Genomic DNA, 25,858 nt, shown 5'->3' on the forward strand with positions numbered 1-25,858 from the left:
GGACATTTTGCCTGTGCACTGCCACAGAGTGGGCTGAACACTTGTGTAACTTCTGCTTAAGAAAGAGGCTTTGAGATCACTTGCATCAGAAGGTACAGGGCAGTGCTATGGAATAGCTTGTGATGTGAGGCACAACAGCAGCAGGACACTTTGTTGTGGGACTGCATCATGCCATCAATTTATGATGATGTATTTATGATGTTCTCAGTTATGAGAACACCTCTTTTTTGTTGTTGTTCGTAGCAGCATTAATGCACACTTGCTGTGCCCAGTGAGCATCTTCACTGCGGTAGGACACAGATGTCTTTTCCACGGTAAGTAAAATATGCAAGAAAAAGGATAATGCTACAAATACCTTCATAATCTGATGTTTCCTGCTTACTGTGCATGCACTCTGCTCATCTGAAACATAAATGCTTATTTGAGACAAACGTCCTGCATGGGTTGGGATGCAGCTTTCTGCCATCACCTAGATAGTCTCATCTTGCTAACTGAGTGGAACAGAAGTCAGTCCTGGTGATAATTGGTTAGGGTGGAGAAGTTGCCAGTCAGATCTGTTTTGTTCAACACGTGAAATGCTTGCAGTGCTGTCAGTATTTGAAGATAGGGAAAGAAATAACACAATATCGAGCTGAGCATATCTCATCCCCCAGGTGAGACCACAGCACTTCCCACACTATTACTGAAAATCCAGCTCACTGAAATTGCTCTACAGCCATTCATTCATTTGATGCCTCCTCAAAATGCTCCCACTAGAGCTATCGTAACACCAGACTGAACTTCTAAAACATAAATTGTCAGCAAGGAAAAGACAGTATATTACAGAGATTTTCTTCCTGACACTGTATGACATATGTTAGCCGTGACTGCAGAGATTCCTCCATGACAACAGGTGAAGAGGCATCAAACATCCCAAAACACTCCTCCTCTGACACCGCATCCCTTTTGGGATAGGAACAGTTAACAAGGTGTTCAGGTGGGTCTTTCAAAGATCTGGTATGCACCACCAGCAGGTATATTTCAAATCAGTCTTCTAATAAATCCCAGATAAAACCCTCAGGTACTCATGTAATTGAAGTTTAAGTAATCCAATGCGATGCTGATCACACTACTGATCTTTTAATAAGGAACTGCAGCCTTCCCAGCAGTTGCTATCTTGCTGACAGTCACGTCTGGATCGCTTCCTCCAGGCCAGTGCTTTGAACAGAGAGGCTGACAGATTTCCGCTTTAGATTCTATCACAAATTGTTTTAAAGTTCCGTGTTGTTTTTTTTTTTTTTCCTGGGACATATCAGATAGCTCATAAAATCCAGGCGCATTTCAATAAAAAGTGGGATTTCTGTTATTGTCCCCATTAAAGATGACATTAAATGCTTCTAAAGAGGAATATAAACAGCGCTGGGGAGCCGTACTTCTGCATATCTCTGTATCTGCTGCTCATCGCTGTTTACAAAGCCTGTAGGCAAAGCTATAGAGAATGCAATAGTTACCCTGCACAATGCTCTCCACTGAAAGGCAAATGTGCACATTTTTCCTTTTATAATTTCCATTTAAAACACGAATTGAAGGTTTCCAAGCCTTGCCTCTCTCCGCAAGAGTAATTCAGGAGCAATTTACATTTTCGATGTGCTCAAAACCAACACCAAGATGACTCATGTGCTGTTTATAAGATGCTTATATTTGCTGGTAAATACCTTGCTACAAACAAGCTATAATTTAAGTATTCAAAACTCTTAGTTCAGCATAAAATTACTAACTGTAATTTCGGAGACCATGAACAGGGCTTCAATTTCAGGCTTGCAAAACTCTTCCTACACAATGGTTCTTGAAAGTATGAGTGTATTTTCTTCTCTGACAGCAGCAATCATTGTATCTCCGTAATTGCAGAACAGATTACCTCGCTTTTAATTCACATTAGTCAGCTGCAACAATACCGTGTTTCTTTCCTTTCCTTTAAAATAAACTAATTATTGTCAATCAGCCCAGTGGAACGTTAACATGCTCCGTAACCTGCCTTTCAGAGGTAGTCACAAATACCAAAAACTAGCTAATATAAACTAATCAGAGCCCTAGAAAAGCCTCAAAATATATTTGTACTGCAGTCTATCATTTTTGTCATATTATTTCTAACTACTTTATTTTGTCTGGACAATAATAGGGCTGTCATGTACTGTGCTTTTCGTCTAACTATTCAAAGCTCTTTGCATCCACTAATTAAAACAGATGAAATCCCTGACTTGTGTAGTAAATACTACAGTGTTTCCCAACCTCCAATCTTTTCACTGCCTAAAGAGGACCAGTAAAGCTTTGTACATCAGTTGGCACAAAGAGAAGTTATCACAGCAGCATGTTTGACCACCCCCAGCATTCTGCACAAATGAACGACCGTACAGATCAGCACTGCATGCAGAAAAACCACGAAGGCAACGACTGCCATCCTCCCAGCACTTTACACAACCACTTCTTTCCAAAGATAGTAGCAAGTTATGGTTCCAGACAGTACCTCCACCCTGCTGATAGAGCCCACAGCCAGCTATGAGACAGTGAGCTTTCATGTGCCATACGGACCTGAGCAGCAGAGCTGGGACTCTGAGCTTGCTGTTACCTGGGAGGCCTGTGCCATTGAGAAACAATTTTTCTCTTTCAGTCCGTGTCAGAACAGTGATCAATAATTCATCTGATAGCAGACACGCAGAACAAGGTGCCAGTTTTCTGTGCTTTATGAATAATACCACGCTGCTTAAAAATCATGCTGTTTTGGAACACAGCAGAAGATGTGCTGTAGGAAACATATTACATATCAATATATAATGCATATATGCGTATGTATATATGTAGAACTACGCAAGACTCAGAGCCATCCTTACATAATTTTAAAATTAAACTGCTTGTTGCATTTACTTCATGCAAATGGCTTGTTGAAATGCTGCAATTGAATTAAACAGAAACAGTCAGGAAAGAAAAAAAGAAAAAAAGTCTTCCATGGAAAAGAAGAGAATAGGACCTGGGATCCAGCCTGCCCAGGGAGCTGTGTAGGACTCCTGTACTGAAGCTGTTGCTTTGGAGCCCCTTGGTAAGGCGTTGCTCTTGACTCTACCTGCTTGCACCCAACTGGTTAGTGTGAAACTCCTGTTTAAAAAGTGACCAAAACCTTCCAGTGTGTGTCCTTGGCTCCACTAAGCACACATACCTGAGGTAAACAAGTGCACTCTTCAATGGATGTATTTATAGCTGCTAGGTCATCTACCTCAAGGGATCCGTGATTTCACTCAGCCTTCTCTGTCCCACAAATTAGAAAGGGGAGATTTTTGCAATGGCCAAACATGAAAAGTGTAATGCAATGCAATTGAAATTCTAAAACGAATCGATTATCAGAGTATCAGGTTCTCTTCCTGGCTAAAAGTGCCACACTGTTACTCAAGATGTAGGCTGGAAGTCTCTGGTCCTGTCTGCCCTGCTCGATTCGAGCGCTGTGTTCATCCCCTACCCTCCCCAGTAGAAGAGAAGCAGGTCAGAGCTGAAATGAGGGTGATTTTGCTAAGTTTAGTATATGATACATTTTAATAAGATGGAAAAGGTTTGTGTGAGTAATTGAGCGGATTAGGTTTGGAGGGGCACACAGAATGAGAGGGCAGTGACCAAACCAACCTGCAGCACTCACTGTGTGTTGTCAGCCTTCAATTAGCAACCCAAAATTCAGCTCAGGTTTCTGCCTGCCTTGGGCTCGCCATTAATCAGGATTCAGGTAATTCACTTTAAAAGTCCAATAACCTACAATTAATGCTACCTTTACTACGAATCCATTGTAATTTTTCCTACTTATTTCTGAGTATATTTTTGGCTGTAATACTGTCACAGAGAGACAAATGCAGAAAGATGACACTATTTGCCTAGGAGAGTGCAACAGCTCCCAGCATCTATCGATCCTGGCTGGCTCCTAATGCAGCACGGGAGTGCACAGGAAAGGACGGTTGAATGACCTCCAGCATTCATTCCTCCAAAAGAACCAGAGGTAAAACAATAAGAGAAGCATCAATTTCCAAAAGAATTACTTTGGAATTGGACATTAAGTGGGCATAGTCTTTAAGTCACAGATAATTAGATAACCGTGGGGCAATTGCTACGACTTAGCTTTATTTCCATATCTCAGGACAGAATCTTGAAGTAGAGATAGATAAAGAGGGATGGGTGGCTTCTGCACATCAAGGAGTGCCTTCACTGGGTTACCCTAAGATTTGGGTTCAAGCTGAGTGGCACTTATTGCATGTGTAATCAAGTCTGATCTATATTTCTTCTTGTAAATTATCATTTCTTTTCCACATTCTCCTTTGTGCCATTGCACATCACGGCAGTATGAAACCACAAACTTTCTGAAATAAGACACTGGATCCCTCCCACAGACTGCATCCTCTTCCTCAGTTAAAATAAGTAAATAATTAAGAATAAAAAGGAAAAACAACTACTTAGCATTGCTCTGCAGGTGCACAGTGTTATGTCCTTCAGTTTCTTCACAGGACACAGCAGAAGCGTGATGCATTGATTTGATGGCAGGGAAACCAGTCCAAATGCAGAATTAGTGTGCTCATTCTCTTTGGCAAAAACACAGTATTTGACAAGAATAAGTTATGACCAAAATCTCAGGCTTTACAGATTAAATAAATTCTGAGGTTGCCCTAATAAACACTTTCTTTAACAAATCCTTCACCATTCCTTTTAGCCAAGCTATTAACTTCCCTGTGGAAGCAGTGTTTAGAGAGCTCCCATCAGACAAGAAATCAAGATAAATGATTGACACCAACAACTATTACATTACTTGGATAAACAGCAGTGGCACTGCAAAGTCACACACGTCCTCTGAAGGTGGCCATTCCTTGAGCCTCTCCTGCAAAGGTCAGGGATCTGCCCAGGCTCTGGAGCTGGGCTCAGCCCCCAGGGATGCCCAGGGACTGGGCTGCACTGATTGCAATACTGTTCTGATCAGTAAAATAAAAGCTTCTTTTCATCAACAGCTAATCGTAGGACTTCGTTCATCTGCCTTGACAGATGAGAACACAATAATATAAATAAGAAATGACATTTTACCAAAGAAGGTTAACATAAGGTCACAACATTTTTCGTTTGACTTCTGTAGCTTACTCATGTGTGAAAAGCTGCAGTTGTAGCTCCAGCCTCAGCACGCTTTACAGATCTGAGCTTGTGCTGATAGGTGAGCTTAAAAATGGTATTAACGTTTAGAAAATAACATTTTTGCTTTTTTTTGTGATGCTTGAGTAAAATTGTTTCAGGTTGATATACAATACAGATAGAGAATACTATATGTATCACAGAATAACATGTAGGAATCAAGGTTACTTCTGCCCAAGAAATGAGGAGCTATTGCACAAAGATGGAGCCAATTTCTGTATACAAATATGTGTTTTTCCTCCCTTACTCAGACCAAGCTACAACTTTCTGAGCAAATTCCCTCACTGACATCAGCCAGGCTGCCCCCAGAAATATTGAATGCTGCTACAGATGCAATGGACACAGAATAAGGTCTTCAGCCATGCACTAATAAATGTCAAATATTAATTTATTGTAAGATGCAGAGATTTAAATCCAAATCCTCTATCATCATTAATTTCAACAGGCTGTGTGAAGAGTGAGAGGCAAGCATGAGCTTTATGTCAAAATCCGTAATGCCTATGTGACTATCTGCCAAAAAATATTTCTCTGTCAAATAAGAAAACTTAAGTTCTGTCCATAAAGACTGGAGATTAAAGGTGCATTACAACATGTAGTTAATTAGTCTTGAAAGGCTAATCAGCTCACCACTTTGGTTGGCATTTCCATATAGATGCACATGCCTTCATCTTACTGTAACTGCCTATTAATGCCAGTAGCCCTCACTGAAATAAGATGTTACATACCGTATATGAATCACATATCAGTCCATAAGAGACCACAACCAGTGAGAAACATTCCTTACAAGTTTTGGAAGGGGCACAGCATGGGGTACCCTGGGTTGTGTGGCCCTTTCCCATACAGCTTTTATAGAAAGAACCACCCCAAGGCTAGCTTTGCTGAATCCTAACTGCAGCAACCTTTCTTTTTTTTTTTTTTTTTAAGGATGATGCTTGTTTGTACCATTGTCTTGTTGATATTCATGTAGCCTTGCGTCCTGTGGACACCTTTGATAGCAAAGAAGGTAGAGATGCTGAGCATCTCAACTCCCATCAACTGCCCACTGTCAGATTCGGCTCTTGAGTTTCCTAACACAGCTCACAAAAAGCAGCTATTATTGACTAATCAGTAATACAATTCATTATGTTGCCAGATTAGTGAATTTTTATTCACCATTCTCCTCCTCAATGTTAAACAGCTACAAATAGCTAACAACATTTCTTTTTTTTTTTCTTTTTCTTTTTCTTTTTTTCTGGTAGTAATTTCCTGACATCTTTTCTTTCTGTCAGATGGATGCTCTATTTTGTTTCTGAAAAACAAGATCAATCTTTGCACTAATAATGACCTACTGAATAAAACCCACACTTCTTCCATGAGCTTTTGTAACAATATGCCTTGTTTGTACTCTGGCTGACAAAAAACCCACACTCTACAGCAATTGATCATTTCAGTTACCAGTGAAATAAAACCAACCACGAGACAGATAATGGGAGCAGAACAATAGAGCACAGCCATTTAATGCTACAGTTTAGACTAAGAGCTGACATAAAGCACAGCGAAGCTATAAAGAAAGAATGTAACTATCCAGAATGACTATCAGCCTTCTTCCCCCCCAAAACACTGGCTAACCTGAGAAACTGCTTTGCCCTCATCTGCAAAAAGAGCCCTTTGAGCACTGCGGAACCATTGCATCAATAAAGCACCAAGTCCTGAGAGATCAGCACCTTCCAGCAACACGCACAGTATTTTTGGGAGCTCGTGTTTCCCTCAACCTCTGAGTCACTTACATTGCTACGAGTTTGCTGAAAGTGCCTTGCTGCAAGTACAGCCATATGCTCCTTGTTGTTACCTGCACCACAAAAGTTCAGGTGCAATTATCATCACTGCTGCATTCCCCTTGATCTATGACTTGAGTGGCTTCAGCTCATTGCACGTTTCCATTTTTGTTAGAAGGTTTCAAACAGAGGCTTCAAAATGGCTAACAGTACTTTCTTCTCCCATTCCTATGTAACACATGAATCAAGTATTTCTAGCTCTGAATTTTTATAGAATGCCAAAATAACAGAATTTGAAGACTATCTTAAGAATAGCAGATTCGTACAGAGGAACACTAATCTGACTGATACAAACCCACATTAACCGAAGCAGTACTCTCACACGCTGAACAACTAGGATTACAATGAATAGGACCCTTGCTTTTGAAGATTACAAGCTTTGGTAAACTTCTAAGCAGATCTGCAGTCAGTATTCATCAACAAACAGAGCCATACACTGGCTCACAGGAGCATCACCAATTGGCCACCAAGAGGGCAAGGGAAGACTGAGCTGAAGTAGCAGGGATCTGGGAATCATGCATACTATTTCTAGCTTCAGCCCTCAAAAGACCAAAAAGAAAGCACCAAGGACCACAGTGAAAAGCTATGATAATAAAGTAATGTATAAATAATAAATACAAATAAATAAAATACATTGTCAAGCTCAATATTGAATGATAGCTTACCTTGCAAAATATTTCTACAAAACTTCTTGAGGAAAGGAGTGGAGATGGATAATCATAAACTTAAAATAAGGAGTGTGATCACAGGTAAGAAATACATTGCTTTGCAACAAGTCCTAAGGAACATGTTAAAGGGCAATAGTAAAACGAAATCGTGGAGGAAAGGAATTTGTGAGATATGCAACAGGAAAAGTCAGAGGCTTCTTGTAAAGAGATGACACGGCTCACAAAAATGTACCTAACATCTCTCCTCTTGAGAAAAATCAGAAAATTATTATTACATACATATATAATGATTGTAGATAAATATAAAATGACTGTAGATTGACTGCAGATTAACAGATCCAATGGGCTTTTTTTTTTTACATCCACTCCATGTTTACCAATATGACTTTAATGAATCCTTAAGCATTCTAACATCAGCTTATGTGATGTTTCAGTTTTACAGAAAGTCAAACCTTTGCATAACAACAAATTTTACCCCATAATGCAGAAACTGGGTTCCTATTTCCCTTAGGAAGAAGACAAATGGGTTTACGTAGCATGTGATTTTAAATCCTTTTTTATTCTGTTAATCTCTAGCTGTGGAATTGTGATTGAAATGCAAAAATGTATATGTATTTTCTGATAAGACCCATTTTGTTTTAGAGACACAAAATGCTATAAAACATACACACTTTCTTCAGGTTTTTAAAACTGATGATGGAAATTCCATAATCAGAACATGGCACAACCAATCCAGGTTAAGCGATAACCATTTTTCAAAAGAAAAAAACACAACCCTTTGAAGTGTTCTTAGAGTTATATCCTTATAATCCAGACATGAGACGATCGGTATTCTTAACAGCTCTGAATGCACACTCTTGAGCTGGCTCCAGATAAAAGCTAGCACTTCTATTTCTTTTCCAATACCTTCTGTGATTCCTCACCAGCAGTAAGGCACAGGACAGCACATTACCTCCACACGATTTCCCATCTTCCCCCAGTTTCTGGCCAGCTGGACATTTGCAGTGGTAGCTGCCAATGGTGTTACAGCATTGGTCCTGACAGCCTCCGTTCTCAGTGCTGCACTCGTTTACATCTGTCAGTAAAAAGATTAGGTGGTCAGTAAAAGGGACTGTGACCAGATTCTATACGCTTGTTTAAGAACAACTGCATATGATTTTGGTTCTACAGAATGAGAAAGTTACTGAGAAATAAATAAGGACCCTTCTGGTCATCTCTACTCCCATCTGTGTTACTGTGCCCCACAGTTCAACCCGCAATGGGAGAAACTTTCCTCCTTTGCTTGAGTGCAAGCTGCAAAGTCAACCAGCGTTCAGGTTAGAGAGCAGAAGAACTGGGAGGAGGATGATTAAGCAACAGAAGGTAAGCAATATTTTGACTGTACAAATGGAAGCAATTACTTCTTGAGAGACACTCTGCAACACCAATAGGGAAATATGGATTTTTTTTCCTCTCTTTTTTTCTTTGTTTTAATTTTTAAATCTAACTAGATTTTGTCCAAAAGAAATACAAAGCTACATTAAAAAAAAAAAATCAAGAAAGAATGAATTTCCTATATATAACCTAGAGAAATGAGAACCTTTCAACAGCAGTCCTTAGGTTTAGACTAAGGTTTACCAAGGTTTGTTCTTTGAAGAGCTTGAGATCAATTTTACTAATTGGCTTAAGATTTTGGTTAAAAATCAAAGAGTTAAAAGAAATTTTAAGGAAGGCTTCAGATTATTCAAAACCAAACAAACAAACATAGAAAGAAACATCAACATTTGACAGTGTGGATTGGGACCAGCATAAGCACAAAGACCTCATTATTCTACAGCTCTAAATTCAGTGCGATGCAGTAAAACTTTCTTCACCCCCAGTGACACTGGCAGGCTACATTAAAAAATATTCAGTTATGTCAGAGCTACACAACAACCCAAAGCTTATCCCACACAAAGCCAGCAAAGATGCTCTCGATTTGGTGATTTAGAGAGAAAATTTTCTGAAGAAAAACACTCGCACACCCCGAAATGCAAAAACAAACCGTACCAAAATAAGACATTCGTCTGTTTGCTTCTCAGCAAGAAGCTGGGAGAACATATGACAAGTGACAGATCTCAGTCCTGTTCCTCAAAGCACAGGAAGAAGGCATGGCAGCGCCGAGCATCGCGCAGAGGGCTGGCAAAGCGGACGTGTTCTAAGTGATTTTCTCCTTCTGAATAACACACATCTCAGTATGCCTCGTGGTAATAAACAGTGATAAGCTGCACAGTAACCCCACTCCACATCTTAAGCACTAATAGTGCTGAAAACTAGTAAAATCTCTTATTCTTTCTTTTGCAAACAAAATTATGTGAGGAACTCATGTTTTCTAGTTCAGCATCCACAGTACCACATGATCTCCTAGCATAAAATATTGACATAAACATTACATCGTGTGGTCTACCAAGCACAACCCAATTGATTAGCACCAATATACAACTGGGAAAATACCAACATTTTCATCCAAAGCACTGAAAGTAAACCTTTCCAGATGAGTAATCATTATCCCCTTGATTTCACAATAATAACTTACACGGAAGTGTATGGTGCTGTTGCATATTAATGTACAAAATGTTTTTCATCCTGATTGCGACACATTTTTATTTTCAATCAGGAATCTTCTTATTAAGCATTAAAACCTGTGACCCATCTGGACATTTTGCCCCAGTAGCAGCACTTGCTGTCCTAACTAACAAACTCCTTCCATCTCTTTCTCATCCTGTGTCCCTTATTTCCTTCTTTCTGCCCCAATATTTGCTTTCTTCACTGCTTTATACACCAAATATCTACTGCTTTTTATATTATATGATTACAGATTTGTCAGTTTTTAAAAAAAAGGGAAAGAAAAAAGGAAAAGACGACAACAATTCTGTCAAATGATAAATTTCTGTCTGCTTTCCATGTTCAATGTCATTCAAGGTTGCAAATATGTTTGCCTTTTGGATAGCAAGAAAAACGACAGGAAATTTCTGACATGTAACAAGTCTGCCAGGCTGGGGCTGACGAAAGTTCAGTGTTATCAGGACTATCAATCCATCTGTAATGACATGCTGTAGGCACCTCAGAAAAATAAATGTGATGCTTTCTACTGCTATTTTTCACATTTATTTATAGATCCAATGTTGCAACACAAAAACGTTATCCATGGGATGTGCTCCATGTGAGCTTTCAATCCTGCAGTGGGAAGTCTTAAAGAAAAAAGAAATTAAAAAGAGCAAACATCTGGATGATCTTAATATTAACTTGCACGTGACATCTGCCACACGTGGAGAAAAAAATGACGCTGCATTTTAAATCAGCAGCATTCATGGATGGAGATTGTAGACATATCCCTATGTCCCATACTCCCAATGTGAGGCATTACAGAACTGCCCTACATATAAATGGATTTATTTGTTCAAAAATCTCAAATATTTGATATCTTCACAGTGGAGGAGCATGTCTGTTTGTCTTGAAATGGATCACTTTTGCTCAAATAAATATACGTAAGAGCCATGTGCTGAACAGAGAAGGGCTGATCCCAATAGCCATCTGCATTCCTGCTGGATGCCACTGTCCCACAATACCCCAAAGCAGAGCAAACCTGAAACATGCCCAGCTCCAAAGAAAACGAACTTTCATCATGGTTTTAGGTAAGTTGAGATGACTCGGGATTTCCCACAAATAAATACAAATTTTATATAAATGCAAGCACTGGACAAGAAGTTTTTCACCAGTAATTCCAAATTTAGACCTAACAGAGGTGACCTGCAGTATTACTAACTCTGTGCCCTGCACACCTCTACTGTGTATGGGCTGCTGAGCTGCAACAGCATCTTCAGTTCAGCATCTTCCACAGACGAGGTACAAAGCCTGCCCTGCCTGCAGGGACAGAGGCTTGCTCAAGGTCTGCACCAGGCAGGGAAAGCCCTGCCAGCACTGCAGCACGAAATCAATGTACTGAATGAGAGTGTAAGTATATCTAGTGCAACTTAAACGCACCTATATGAGTATCTTAGGATAGACAAGTGCCTGGTACATGAACAAAGAAGTACATTGGCATGCATGCTACTGTTTGTTTCACAAGGAGGTGTAACAGGCGAGTGCCTCCAAATTATAATGCACACTTGACAACTTTTCATTTACAGATCTAAATAATTCGATTCCAGTTTTGGAAGAGCTAAGAGATGCAGAGAATGCGTAACTCCACAAGGCTTTAGACACTGCTTTTAAAACTACAGCCCAGATGGTCTGCAACCAAAACCATATGTCTGAATAAATCCTGAAGCCTGGGAAAGTTGATTTGAACTTTATAGGCCACTCTGTGCTGTGACATCGCACAGTTCATGTGAACACAGACGCAACACAGCATCGTTACACACAGAGTGCACAATGCTCACGCCCAGCTCCTGCATCTCTCTTTTTCTTCATTTCATGCAAGATCTATATAACAGTCAGCTTTGGACAGTAATTGTCTTGAAAACATAAATTACATCCATCACTTCCAGCGCAAACTATAGATTATCATCTGAATAGAAAACAGTGCTGCTCATTCTGATAGCCAGGCGCGGTTCTACACGTGTATTGATTAAGCACTCTTATGCTTTATTAGGTTTCCTTTCTCCACAAAGTCAATAACTGGAGGAATAGTTCTTCTTGTGCTGTTATGAAGTATTGTAAATCTGAGCTATTATTAACAAGCTCCCGATTAGTAAAGCAAACCTCTCTGAGTTTGGCACAGACTTTTCTCCAGCCAGCTCTCAGAGAGCTTCCCTCATTGCCACCTTATCCCCCAGCTGTCGAACCTGAGCTTCCACCAGTTAGCACCTCCTTTTATACAGACATCTTTTATTCCCTTTTTCAGAGAAAAATTACTGCTGCATGCATTCCTCTCCAGCCCTTTGTCACATTCTTATACACAGAGAGCATCAACCATCCAATTTATCTGCTGTGCTCGTGGCCCACCCTTCCCCAGGGAGGCGGATCCTTGAAGAGCTTGCTTGCCTTTGTTACTGCATCATTAAAAAAAACCCTGATCTCAGGAAATCTTGATGTGAAACCAAACAAAAAAATAAATAAATAAAACTCCTTGTTAGACATACATCAACAGTATTAATTTTTTCTTATTAAAATGATAGGCTGATGACTGAAAAGAGACAAAAGATGCAGCAGTGCTTTGCCCTTGCATGCATCAATAAGTCCTTTAAAATCAGAATAAAAACTGGTAAGAGGAAAAAAAAAACCCACCAACCTTGGAGTTTAAATAGCAAGTTAAAGAACAGCTTTAAAAAAGCAAGGCACTGGCCAGGGCTGCTGTGCTGGGCTCAACCTGTTAATCTGGTGCAAGATCAGGAAATGTTCAGTGTGCGCCCTGAGATGGAGATGGCCCACTCCAATACTCCAACGCCTGCTCTCAGGACTAAATCCTGTAACCTGGCATTTAATAGTCCTTCCAAATCTTACTGCTTATCCTCCAAAACCACACACACGGCTGGTCTCTTTCACTCTCTTTTTTCCTTCTCATGTTCCTAAGCTTCAATGCTATTTTGCAACAATAACTTCCAAACCAAACTATTGGGTGAAAAAAAAAAAACACTGCTTGGATTTTTTTTATCCCACTTCATGAAATCACCTTTAGCATGAGCAGCGACTTCCTCAAAGTTAACTGAAGGACCTACATGAAGTTTTCTACACCAACAGGAATGACTACAACGAAAGGAAAAAAGCCCGTCAGTACAATGGAATCCTGTAATAGTACTCATTTTTAACTTCAATTTTGCACACGAGGTATGAATAATGAAACTGAACATCTCAGAACACCTGAATTAAGCAACAACAGACTAACGACTGATAATTGGATGTGATTGGAGATGATTGTGGAGCACAACTAGAGCTATGATTACAAACAGAGCACCCAGCCCAAACCGCGAGTAGCACTGCTGCAATTAAAGATATTTTATCAAATTAGACAAGAGTTTGCCTTCCCCTGCTATGACAGTTATGAGCAAAACATAAAAGAAAGCCTAATTTGCTGTAATGTATCTTTTCTTACAGCAGAGCTCTTCTGAGAGGGATTTCTTTCTGCTCAGACTTTACACGCCACAAAATGGAGCCTTTTTAGAAAGAACGCAGGGCTCTGCAGTGACATCCTTAAAAGCCTTTGCTTTTGTCTGAAAACACAGTTGTGTTACAAACGCCTTCTCTTTGTGCTATATCTGACTTCCATTACCAACAAGCGGTGGCTATACGCATGCAAACAGGAGAAAAGACTCTGAACTTTGGAGGTTTGATTTCACGACATAAGCTCTTATCTAACTTGCAGGCAGGTAAACATTCTGTGAAGATCATTTCCAAAGCAGTTATTATTGAGACTTCGGGAGCCTGACCGACTCAATTTCTGGCAGGAATTGAAGGCACCAGTTAGGTGTTGGGTTCCAGCCAAGCCAAGTGCTGGAGCCTATTGGGGAGCTCACCAAGAGCAACTCGACCCTGGGACAATCTGGCAGCCTTCCACCCCTTGTTTCATGGGTAAGAAAATCAGGTTTTGATCAAAAATGAAGGCTGAGATGTTCACAGTATTTTTTTTTTTTTTTTTTCCCCCATTGAGCTGTCCAGCTTCCATCTTCTGTATCTCAAGAAAATTTATATGCAGAACTACTGCCTTATGCCCTCCTTCCCATTATCACCCATAAAATGGGTCATCAGACTGCAGTTGTATAGAAAAAGCAGATAAGCTAGGTCATTGCTAAAAGCTTAGCATTTACATTTATTAATCTCAAGTGGTAAGAAATAGTTAGTTTGACACAAAAAAAAAACAAAATAATCAAGGCTATGTAAAACCATTGGGGTCCTCAGGCCACAATAGCAGGAGTGTGACAACTGACATATATGTGGAAATAACCCAAAGGTAGCTACAGGTTAGCTAACACCAACATCTTCAGGAACAAACACAATCTCAGAGGTGAACAGCACTGACATCAAAGAAGCACGACAGGAATGTGAAGGCACCTTCTGCTCAACCTCTATTTTCAAGAGATTTAAGATGTCACCTCCTGCGTAGAGCACTGCGAGTTGAGCACGGAAGTAACAAAAGCAGAGATAAAGAGAACACTGTGCAGCAGTTTCAGAAAGAAATAAGTACTCTGGATTCCAGGTAAAGCCTGTAACAATGGGTCAGAGCCAACCAGATCAGCAGTGGCACACACTTGGTGTTTAGATGCCTGCAATGCTGTTACTTCAGCATCCACACACGGCTGCAAGCAGAGGTGGTGGCAACAGAGCAGGGCAAGCTGAAGGCAACAGGATACGGGAGCAGCAAGTGGGGTCCTCTGAGAGCAGCCTCCTTGGAAAAGGAATTCCAAATAATATAATGGAACTTCAAATCATGATTATTTTTTTCTCATTCCAGGAAAGGCAACAAGGAAAAATACCGTTATAAATGTAAAGCAAAGTATTTATTCCAGCTTTATCTCTCTTATTTTCCTGTGCTCAGGAAAAGAATGGATTGACAGAAGCAAATGCACAACTCCTTCTTTTCAGTCCTACAAAATAATTGCAAATTTGGAACTTCAGTTCACCTTGTATGCATGTAGGAAAGGGGACACAGCACTGGAAAAGGTGGCACACAGAGACCTTTCTAGAAAATGCTTGGGACCATTTGTTTCCTCCGCCAAACAAAAAAGCTCCTGCCAGCCAAAAAAGCGTATGAAGACACAGATAACTGAAGCGTGGAACAGGTGTATGCCAGGCTTCTGGTTTAGAATTAGAATGATGATTGAGTTTTAACTGGAAAGTTCTATTTTCTTTTCTTCTCTTTTCTTAATAGTTGTCCTTGCCATTCAATGTCTATCACTGGTAGGACAGGCTCTGCTCATCACTAGGGATTAGATCAGGCAGCAATGAATGACAACGCCTCTGCTTCTGCATTAAACATTTCTTTCTTCTTATTTCCTCCTGAATATTTCCTCTTGTCTTTTGTCTTTCATTATTACAAGACTCCCAAAATCTCTCCATGTAGAATTACTCGCTACCTTGTCAAATAACCTCTGCAAGCTACGGTTGTAAAGCCATCTCACTTTTTCCTACTATGGAAAATAACTTTTCTGTAATTATTCTCCTGGGTGGCTGCAACACGACCATACAACCAGGTCACCCCTTTAATAACGAGCATAAATGAGAACTCTTCATTTGGTCTGCACAGACGTACGTCGTTGCCACTTAGCTGTGCTCACTCACAGTGCCTTCTTGTAACCGATCTGGCACGTCAAGGGCAAAAGAATCCACAGAAATAAAAACAAATGATTAAATCTTCATCAGTTTAATTTGTAAAGAAACCCCAGGGAAGTCATTATTCCCAGAGACCTCATTGCCTAATTTGTCTTCCAAATTCCTCTCGCTTATTTGGCACAAGTGGGTGCTCATTAGCTGTTACTCAGTGTTCCTGCAGGGCAGGTTTCCTAAGAGCAGCATTGTGCAGCACCTTGATGGAAAGCCACAGCTGCCTCGAATGTTTCTAAATGGGGGCTAAATATTCCAGAAATATCCAGAATCAGCAGTGAGGTGAGCACCCTTGTACTGAAAAGGAATCCCTGCTGATGCATTCAAGCAGGACACCTGAGCCTGGGGATGGAGTTAAGCAAGACTGAAAACAAGCCATGTCCAAACCACTACCCTGTTTTTTCCAGGGGTGTAACCAAAGAAATTCACACTTGTGCTGTCAGCAAAGCATTAGTGAGATGGTGCAAAACACTCCTGCCTTCACAAATCCAATTGGTCTTCTCACATGTGATCCTTTCACACTTTTAAACATCCATTCCTTTACCCTTCTCCCTGCAAATGTTAGGCCTGTTTTCACATTCCTGACTATTAAAAAGGGTTTACTGCTGTAAAATCTTAAATAACAGCACACAACTATCAAGTCACTGGTTTTAAGATAACCAGTTGTACTTTGTCAGCAGCAGTAAGGTCACAGTATTCAAGTTAATACTCTTAAGTAGAATATTTATTAGAAATATATTTAATATTCTTAAGATTTATTATAGATGTTCAACAAATTAAAAACAGACATCAAAGGGCAACAACTGGTGGAAAAATCAAAGCATGGCCATGCAGGCTGTGCAGAAATAAAGCCATCCACACAGCATCTGCGTGCAGAGCATGCAACCTGGGCAAACAGAGACATATTCCAGAGCCATGTATTATTTGGAGGCCTAGTCCTGCTCTCAGAAGGTGATGAAATACATCTATAATATGTTTACCTTCATCTTTCACTCATTCTTACGGGCCGCTCAGAGCTTCTGATTTATCCAACTCTCTTCAAGCCAAATGCTGATAGCTTTCCAGCACGTGGAATAACAGTAGTATGATGCACATCAGAAGAAACCAATGCACAACAGCCTGCCCTGAGCCTCCCTCACACTGCACTGTGGGCTCTTGAGACCCAAGACCTGTCTTGCTGCATGCATCCATTCCTCCTAAGTGTGAGCATCAGTGAATTTGATATTTCACATCCCACATTTGCAACTTCACCCTTCAGCTCCAATCAAAAAATAAATTCCTCACATTCAAACCAGTCTAATTACTGTTTTTGCATGGAAAAGACAGCCAAAAATCGTTCTGACTCACAGAAGGAAAGTGTGATATATAAGAAGAGCACATTTAGTGTAGCGTTTTGGATGGTTCTGAAGATCTAGCTGGAAACAAGTTGCTCCTAACATCATAGCAGTTGCCAACAGTCACCACCTAATGTTGCCTGAGAGACTGCAGTGACTGTTTAAAGGCAAAGGCTCTGGTATCTGAGGTATCACACTCCGTTACTGATGGTAATGCTGAATTTCTACCAGCTGGAGAACATTCCTGGGATGGCAGCAACCACATTTTTATCACAAGGGATGGATCTACTACACAAGAGTCTCAAAAAAGCAACACATCGCCCCCAAATCCTGACAGCTGGCCATGGGGACTTCTGAGGTCAGAACTGATGCAGTATCCATCAAGTTGACTTACAATTAGTGGGCAATTCAACTTTCTCTGTACACTGTACCACCTTCTTGGCCCACTAGAAGCTTCATTATTGCCCCTTCCGAAGGGCAGAGATGTGGAACTCTCTCTCCTCCAGTGTAAGAGACCAGCAAGTCCCTCCTGTGCAAATCAGCTGGTATGGGGGAATGACTGACAGCTCTTCCTTTTCCCCTTTCTCACAGCCATCCACTTCTGGTTACAAGTTACAGACTGGCCATCCAAAGTTTAGTGGGGTTTTCCTCTCAAATGCTAATGTATAACAATAAGAAGGGGGAAAAAGAATTATAAATTCTACCAAGGTCATTAATGTACAAAATGCAAATTGTCTCCCATTTGTCAAAGACCCTGGGGAAGTCTAGAGATAATTGAAATGATATATGAACAGAGGAGACTAACTGCTAATGGTCTGTATATCAATGAATCAATGTCGTATTTATGAAGGGCTTTGGGAAATTATTTTAAATACTTCATCTATAGCTGAAGTTTAGCCTACTTTTTCTTTTTAATGCTGAAAAATTAATGATTAAGTTCAGTTTACAGTTACACAACTGTAAACCTACAGTAATTTAGGCTCAGTAGCAAGATATTGAAAAACTACTGAAGTTTGTGCCAGAAGTAACCAATCTCTTCTATTACCATGGATTATGGTGTAACTAAGAGCAATATACTTTTCAGAAAGAATCAAATATAGGACCAGCCCTCACTCTCATAGCATTCAAACTCATTTATTTTCCTGTGCGTCTCCATTTCTCCAGAATATGAATGAATTGGAAAAACAGGGAACATTCCAATTATTCTCCTGCTTCTCTTTCTTTCTCTCGAATTTTTAATTACAGAGTGAAATGTAGGGACTATTTGCTGGTGCATTTATGGGATACTGACCAAAAGGGCAGAGGGGAACAGGAGAAAGAAATATTTCCTTTGCAACCAAAAGTGAAGTAAATCTTGGAGGCAGTCTGGGTTTGGGGGCAAAGAAAGCCAGATTCCCTCGTCAAATTCCCTCGTCAGATTCCCCTGCTCAGCCTTCTCCTAGTTTTGGGGAGAAGCTTGTTCCCCCTGCACTTTTCTGCTTTCTTTCCCATACAACAAACAGAAAGATTTCAAAGGAAATCTGCTCAACTCCAGGCTTTCCACCAAAAAGCATTTTTCTAGCAGAAAACCCTGTAATATCCAATTTAACTGGCAAACATCAGTATGCTGAGTCAGGTAGGCTCAGTGCAGGATTACCTGAATGAGAGTCCCCTTCATCCCCTTTCTCACTGAATGAAATCACGAGGGAGAACAGGGAGATGAGGGAAGTTTCCATGAACAGCATAGGATTGGGAGAGATTTGTTTCATCTGAAAATGGTGCCACAATAGCTCAGCTCATTGAAATATGCTACTAAGCTGGAAATTACATCTGGATTTCTTCAGAATTTGAGTAATATACATAGAATTGATACCCTCATGATACGAGAGGCAATGGCACACAAGCAAATGAATGTGGTTGTCAGCAAAATACTGCTGTCAAGCAGTCTAAGAAAAGATAACATGCATTGCAGGTACAGAGCTCACATTCAGTTTTTTAGTCATCACAGCAAAAACGTACAAAAAGAATTGGGAAGTCCCATTGAGAGTTCCCAGGGGTTGGAACTGGTCTTCATGATTACACAGTAGCACTGGGGAGGTGCTGAGGATCCGAGCCCTTGGGGTAACAACAAATCCTGAAGGAAAACCGATCAGTACACAAGACTAATGCAAAAAGGACCCTGAAAATCCATCTGTTGAGAACCAGCACTGGGCATGCTATTCTCATCTAGACTTCTGAACAAACACTCCAGAGTATTATTGGGCAGAATGAAATTCTCAGTACCTAGCAGCTAAGAGCACAAATGAAACAAGGTGTCTCAAAAAGCAAGAGACTTTCATGTGAAGAAAGTGTGGTTTGGTTGGAACATCTGAAAGTACATAAAAATATCTGCCAAAAATACCTGCCTTTTCTCCCTTGTCACCACTCTTTAAATCTTCATTTCTCTATCAGTCTTCCTTTGCATGAGCTCAAATTAACCACTCTAAAAACAGTAATATAGCATCTTGCCTCAGTTAAATGAAGACATATTTTTCTCCTTTCACCTATCTTTAAGCATTCACTGATGAGCAAGCAAGAAGAAAAATGCCTGCACAGAATAAAAGCTCCAACAAAGAATTAAAGCTGAGTTTTTAGAGAAATCTCCAGCTTCTCAACAAGATGGACACCACATTTTCCCTCTGAGCACCTCACCACTGCTTTCCAAGAACAGCTTCAAGGAGACAAGGAGACACCAAGGGAGGGACAAACCATCTTTTATGGATTTTCAGGGAACAGGAACATCAGCTCTCCTTCTCTGTGGGCTCTGGTGCTGTGTAATCACAGAAGTCATTCACTCACCACACAGGTGTACAACAAGGCTCCATTAATTGCTCTCTGTGAAGCACTGCCTGGTCCCTCTCGTTGTCGTGGTAGCTTACTAAGCAGCCGATTAATAGAACATTCTATCCCTCCATTATTTGAAGGATTTTTGTTCCTCCAGATATTCATATTTCAGTCATTCAGAAAATGAAAAAGATAATTCACAAGAGTTAATGATACAGCACATGTTAACCGACCGGTTGGCTCTGCACGAGATTACTATTAGATCACTATATGAGAGCAGTGAGGTGCTGGAACAGCTGCCCAGAGAGGCTGTGGATGCCCCGTCCATCCCTGGAGGTGTTCAAGGCCAGGTTGGATGGGGCCCTGGGCAGCCTGAGCTGGTATTAAATGGGGAGGTTGGCGGCCCTGCGTGTGGCAGGGGGGTTGGAGCTTGAAGACCCTTGAGGTCCCTTCCAATTCAAGCCTCTGATTCTATTTGCTGAGAACACAGTTTGTAAGTGGCTTTTCAGGGACATAATTACTTGCAGTGTCTCAGCACGCTTCTGTTTGTGTTTTTGCTGTTTTATCCATGTGTCTCTCATGAAATCTTAAGTGAAAGCTGGTTACCTGCCACTGACTGCCCTGTGCATTCACAGAAGGAAGCAGGAGTGCATATCTCTCATGGTAAGCCCTCATTATGGGCCGAAATTCCCCTCTTAACTGAGTCATACTTCTGCTAAGGAAGTCTAGCTGAAATCTTGTGATAAATTTTCCCCTATGTAAAGTTTCACTCCAATCAGATCTTCCATTGTCTTTCTTATTTCATTAAAATTTTGAGTTATATATACAAACTGTTCATTATAAACATTCATTCTGGAAATACTGCAAATGCAGATGTCACAGTCATTTCTTCTTCAGCTTTTCTTTTTGTAGGTGACATTCATATTGCAGAATAATTTAGACAGTAATTTAATCACAGGGTTTAGAGGTCCAGCAAATGTTACATTTACATAATGTCAGTCTTTCAGCAGATAATTTGGTCCTTTGCATGTGTTAAAAGACGACACGGCTTGTTAAGATCTTGTTAGTATGTTTAACCCAACAGATGAATGGCTGGTTTGTTAATCTGCCATATATTTCTAATTTTCCTAAGAATGATTAGAAAATTGTATTTCGAGCTCTTTCATTCCATCAGAGTGACAAATCAAAAAGATTATTAAATCTTGGCATCTAGGAATCTCCATAAAACAGTCACAATTCTGCTACACAGCACACAGCAAAATGTCTCTTACATAAATATTACAATAGCTATTATTTTACTTATGCTTACATTAAGCACATTTGACCTAAGGCACTAAAGTGTGCTACAAACGTTATTTTATTTATATATATATATATATATATATATATTATTTTTTCATAAGGAAATACGGTTATTCAATTGTTCGAAAATCTATTTTTTTGTTGTTTTTCCATGTTGAATGCTGCTAAGGAAATAGAGGAAAAATTATTTAGTTTTAGTATGGTAATGCTGCTGCCCTGCATACACGACAGATGAAATAAAAGCTGGTAATTTGTTATTACTGAAAGAGAAAGAGTATGCCTGTACAAGTGATTTTCAAAAAGTTCTACTGTGCGTTCAAACAGAACAGCAACAACCTGGTCAGTCGAACTGTATCTCAGGAGCCTTAACAGCAAATATCTGTAGCTAGAACTCCTTAGCTTTTCTGTCGGTTTATTCTTGCTTGTTTTCAAGTTGTCCATTGTACCCTTGCTATTTAGAAGACCAGAATTTGCAGTAGAAAAACTGCTGTGTTACTCAGTCAGCCCATGCCAGTGGAGGATGTTTTCCACTGCCTCCCTTGTCTGGCTTTAAATGTGCTGTATCTGATCGCAGCCAAAATCAATAAGCCAAAAATTACACCAGCAGCTGATAGCACATTTGGTCATTTACTTGTATCTTGGAGCAATTTCACCACTCTTTAAAACAGAAATGTGTTTACCTAGAGGACAAATTCATACAGTTTGCTATCAGTGAAGTATATACACTCATCCAGAGCAAGGGATTGAAAGGCACTGCAGAACTGAGTAGAACTATGCAAGAAGGGAATTCCTCCTTATTCCCCTTAATCCACTCCATTGGCCATTTTCTATTCCTACCTTTACTCTGCAGAGAAACATTTGCTTTCTCCCCTGGCATAAGATTTTGAAATGACCATACTGCATTTCTTAAACAACTTTGTTTCTTTCCATCATACACTGATGGAAGTACCATACAAATACCTAGGAGGTGGCAGTCTCACCTCCTTACAGCATTTTAGAGGTACAGCTCTAGCCCTTACTGAATGGTGGATAACACACCTAATCTGAGCTGTGATGCAATGGATAGTCTAAGGGAAGGCAGAGAGGGTACATCTGTTTTCCAATACAAATTACGAGACTAGTGCTCAAAATTCCACAAGTCACTATTTTGCAATCTGTTTCACTTAAGAATTATTTTCATTTAATGCAGCAACTGAATGGAATTTTCAACTCATTGTTTTTAAAAGTACATCTGAACACCATTTCAATTATGGTGAATTTGGGCTCAAAGCTTCAAGGAAAGTAAGGAAACCCTGTCCCTTCATGGCCTAACAAAATTCTGTATAATCTTAAACAAAATTGGAATTGACTTTATTTCCAGGAATAGGGTGAAGACAAAGATTTAAAACCATCAGACCTAACAGATTTAATTACCAGTGTGGTTAAAAAAGAAAGGATTATTTTTTATTAACACCTAAATTTGAAACTGCATGTTTCAAATTTAGAATTAAAGCATAGCATCAATGGGCAATAAAAAAAACCACACTGATAAACTGGTCATCAGAGTGATACAATTCTAGGCTCACGACACGTCCTTTCCTCATTCCTTAGCCTAGTTTGAATTACAGCACTAAGCTTGGATGACCCAATGCCATATATTTCCTTACTTAGTTCCTAAATCCTTAGACAGTTTAAGGAAATAGGCTAACAAGGGAAGATTTTCTTCAGTCAGATGGTCAATCAAGTTGACCCCTTTGTCAAATAGACTGGCAAAGAAATTCTGACTTGTGGGTGTGTGCAAGGAACAAGTTGAAGATGTATATAATGTTAAAGCTGTCCAAAAGCAAAGGTGTATCACAGTCAAATCTTCTCCACTTAACGGAGTCATAAGAAAAAACTTGTTTATAAGTCCAAAACCAAACCACATCCCTGTACAAGGAAAGCAGAGGAAAGCCATAGAACTTACTCCCAAATGACCTCATCAATGACATTTCTTTACTCATGAACAAGAATCAGAAAAGAGAACTAGCTCTTTGAGGAATGCATGCCCCTTCTATTTAATATTAAAGGTATTATAAGCACATCAGTGGCTTCTTTAATTCTTGTATTTCATACCTATATCACCATAAAAATCTATTCCTGAAATCCATATTCTCATCCAATCACTGTCGAATACATTCCTTCCCCGAAGAAAGATAAAAGTTGTGATTTTACTGCAAATGAAATAAGAACCAATTCAGAAACCCTTAATGTTTCTGAACCAGTGCGTGTTGGGGAATTGCTTGAGTTTCAAATATCTTTTTAAGATGGGCAGCAGCAAGTACATCCTTCACAGACAGCCATCAATGAGCTTAACTTAAAATAAGAGTCTGAATCAGGATGAAAGAATACAGGGAGTATACTTACAAACTGGAGAAGAAAAAAGTCTCAAAGGGTCAGACTTCCTTCACAGTGAATATATAGTGAATTGGGACACATGGAATGCTCCAACTTATATCTTAACCCTTACGAAGCCACAAAAGATGAAGATGTGAATTTCATGCTATGTATATATATTCCTTACGCCTCACAATGTAGCACCTTAGGAAGTATATTATCAAATTTATTTTTTCAAATGAACTTCATCCAGCATTGGGAATGATGAACCCCTTTGGTTTCTATTACTAGTGTTAGGCCTGGGATGAGTGACAGCAATCCCCCAGTACCAGGAGAATGCACATGTCACTTGTCTGCTTTTCCTGGGAGACCCTCAATTACAAATAACCATCAGCTGGCACCAAAGCAAACCTTGGATAATCTTTGATACATTGCTCACCTTCCTCTTGCTGTAAGAGTCACGCAGTTCAAAATGAAGCAAAGCCTTTAAGATATGGATGCTCTTCACGCGCACAGGTTACACATTTAATTTCCTGCTTACTGGAGTCTCCAAACTCAGCAGTAAAGGGAGAACGCAAGATCACCAAAATAATTGGAGAGAACTAAAGCTACACAGTAGAGTAGTGACAGAAACCTCAGGAGAGGTCGCACAGATGTTTCCTGATCCTAAGCATAAACTACCTGCAGTAACAACTAGTAAGCAATTAATTGATTGGTCAAATTACCTCCTCGTGCAAAAGGGAAATACTTAAGTGACTCAGTGTGCAAACATCTCACCTGCTTCCACCGCCACACGAGACCCTGGAATGGTGAAGTCCCGAAAATGTCAACCTCACATGGGCAAGGAGATAAAAAAGACCTGAGATTTAATTAGGCCACGACTTTATTAATCTATTTCTTAGGGGAAGCACTGGTGATAACTTGCATGTTGTAAACCATGATTCATTTTTTAATCATTTCTGTCTGGTAAAGAGCTGTGTCAATATTTCCTTCCCTCCTATTCCACACAGCCAAATTCCTCTGAGTGATACCAAAGGCATGTGGGTGAGGGGATATCTTTACTGCTATTAATCTCACATTGTACTCCACTTTTTTTGTTTTTTTTAAGGACAACCTCAAGTCTTTGAATTTTCCTTGAAAAGGAAAAGCCCTCACCCAGGCAACACGCAGTTATGACATTTTAGTTCACCTACTTCTCCTGGACCACAGATGAGCATGGAGATAATTAGCACTTCCTCTGAAGAATGTCCCCATTGGGAAGGTTGACACTAATACCTTTAACTTCACATCAAATACAATCTATTCAGAGGGCAATTATCCATTTGCATCACCCTTGTTGCCTTCTGGGCTCGTCACCACCTGAAGGGTTGTGTTCCAGTAAATCCCAAGAAATCCACCGCATGCATCCTCTCGTCAAATCCCAGGAGAATTTAGCTTACATGGTGAATAAATGTTTTGTTGAGCTCTTTTTGGCAGGTATTAACCCATCCAGCCTTGTGCTGGCCATTCAAGAATTGTTTTTCCTTTGAGGAACAGCTGCTCATTTCCAGGGAAATTGCCTGTCCATTTGAAGACCCAGCACACAGTAGATCCAAACATTTGCTCTCACTATAATTTTTTTTTAAATGCAATTCTACAGCCCAAGACATATTCAGATAAAGATATGACAAACAACTGTTACGGTATTTACAACCTTTGGGCCAAATATTCTGCAGGCATTACTCCACAGACTTCAGAGTTACACCACAAGAGAATACGTTAATTGTCTGGCTAAGAGCACTAAAGAAAAGTTCCTGTTATTGTTGTTGGAAACCAACTGACAAGCAATTCATTACTGCACTGTAATGCAATGTAATTTATTGGTTGATTTGCTGTGAGGGATTTTAGCTACATACTAATACACATACTATAAAAAGAATGCAAATTCAGTAACGCAAGACCAAATGAATGAGAAGTAACATTTTCTCACAGTTGGCAAGAAATTAACCTTTAACGTTTTTCCTGTGCTTTGGGAACAGCACTTGGCCAAAAGCTCTTACAGTAATAAAGCAGTGACCCACAGCAAAGAATAAATGTCAAACTGAAATGATAACAGCAAGCCTACTTACCAGAAAGTGGTAAT

General features: G+C 39.9%; 1 protein-coding gene across 1 annotated transcript in view; it reads right to left on the reverse strand.

The window, feature by feature from the left end:
• LOC306949647 (uncharacterized protein) overlaps positions 1-25,858 on the reverse strand; it is a gene marked incomplete at both ends in the record, with an annotated part of 158,255 nt that overhangs the window by 61,548 nt on the left and 70,849 nt on the right. Inside the window, one exon of the mRNA XM_079539640.1 lies at positions 8,619-8,741. Within this exon, the coding sequence (XP_079395766.1) occupies positions 8,619-8,741 (123 nt within the window). The remainder of the gene's footprint in view (positions 1-8,618; positions 8,742-25,858) is intronic.

This window comes from Tetrao urogallus (assembly GCF_951394365.1).
Source record: "Tetrao urogallus genome assembly, chromosome: 9".
Lineage (NCBI taxonomy): Eukaryota > Metazoa > Chordata > Aves > Galliformes > Phasianidae > Tetrao > Tetrao urogallus.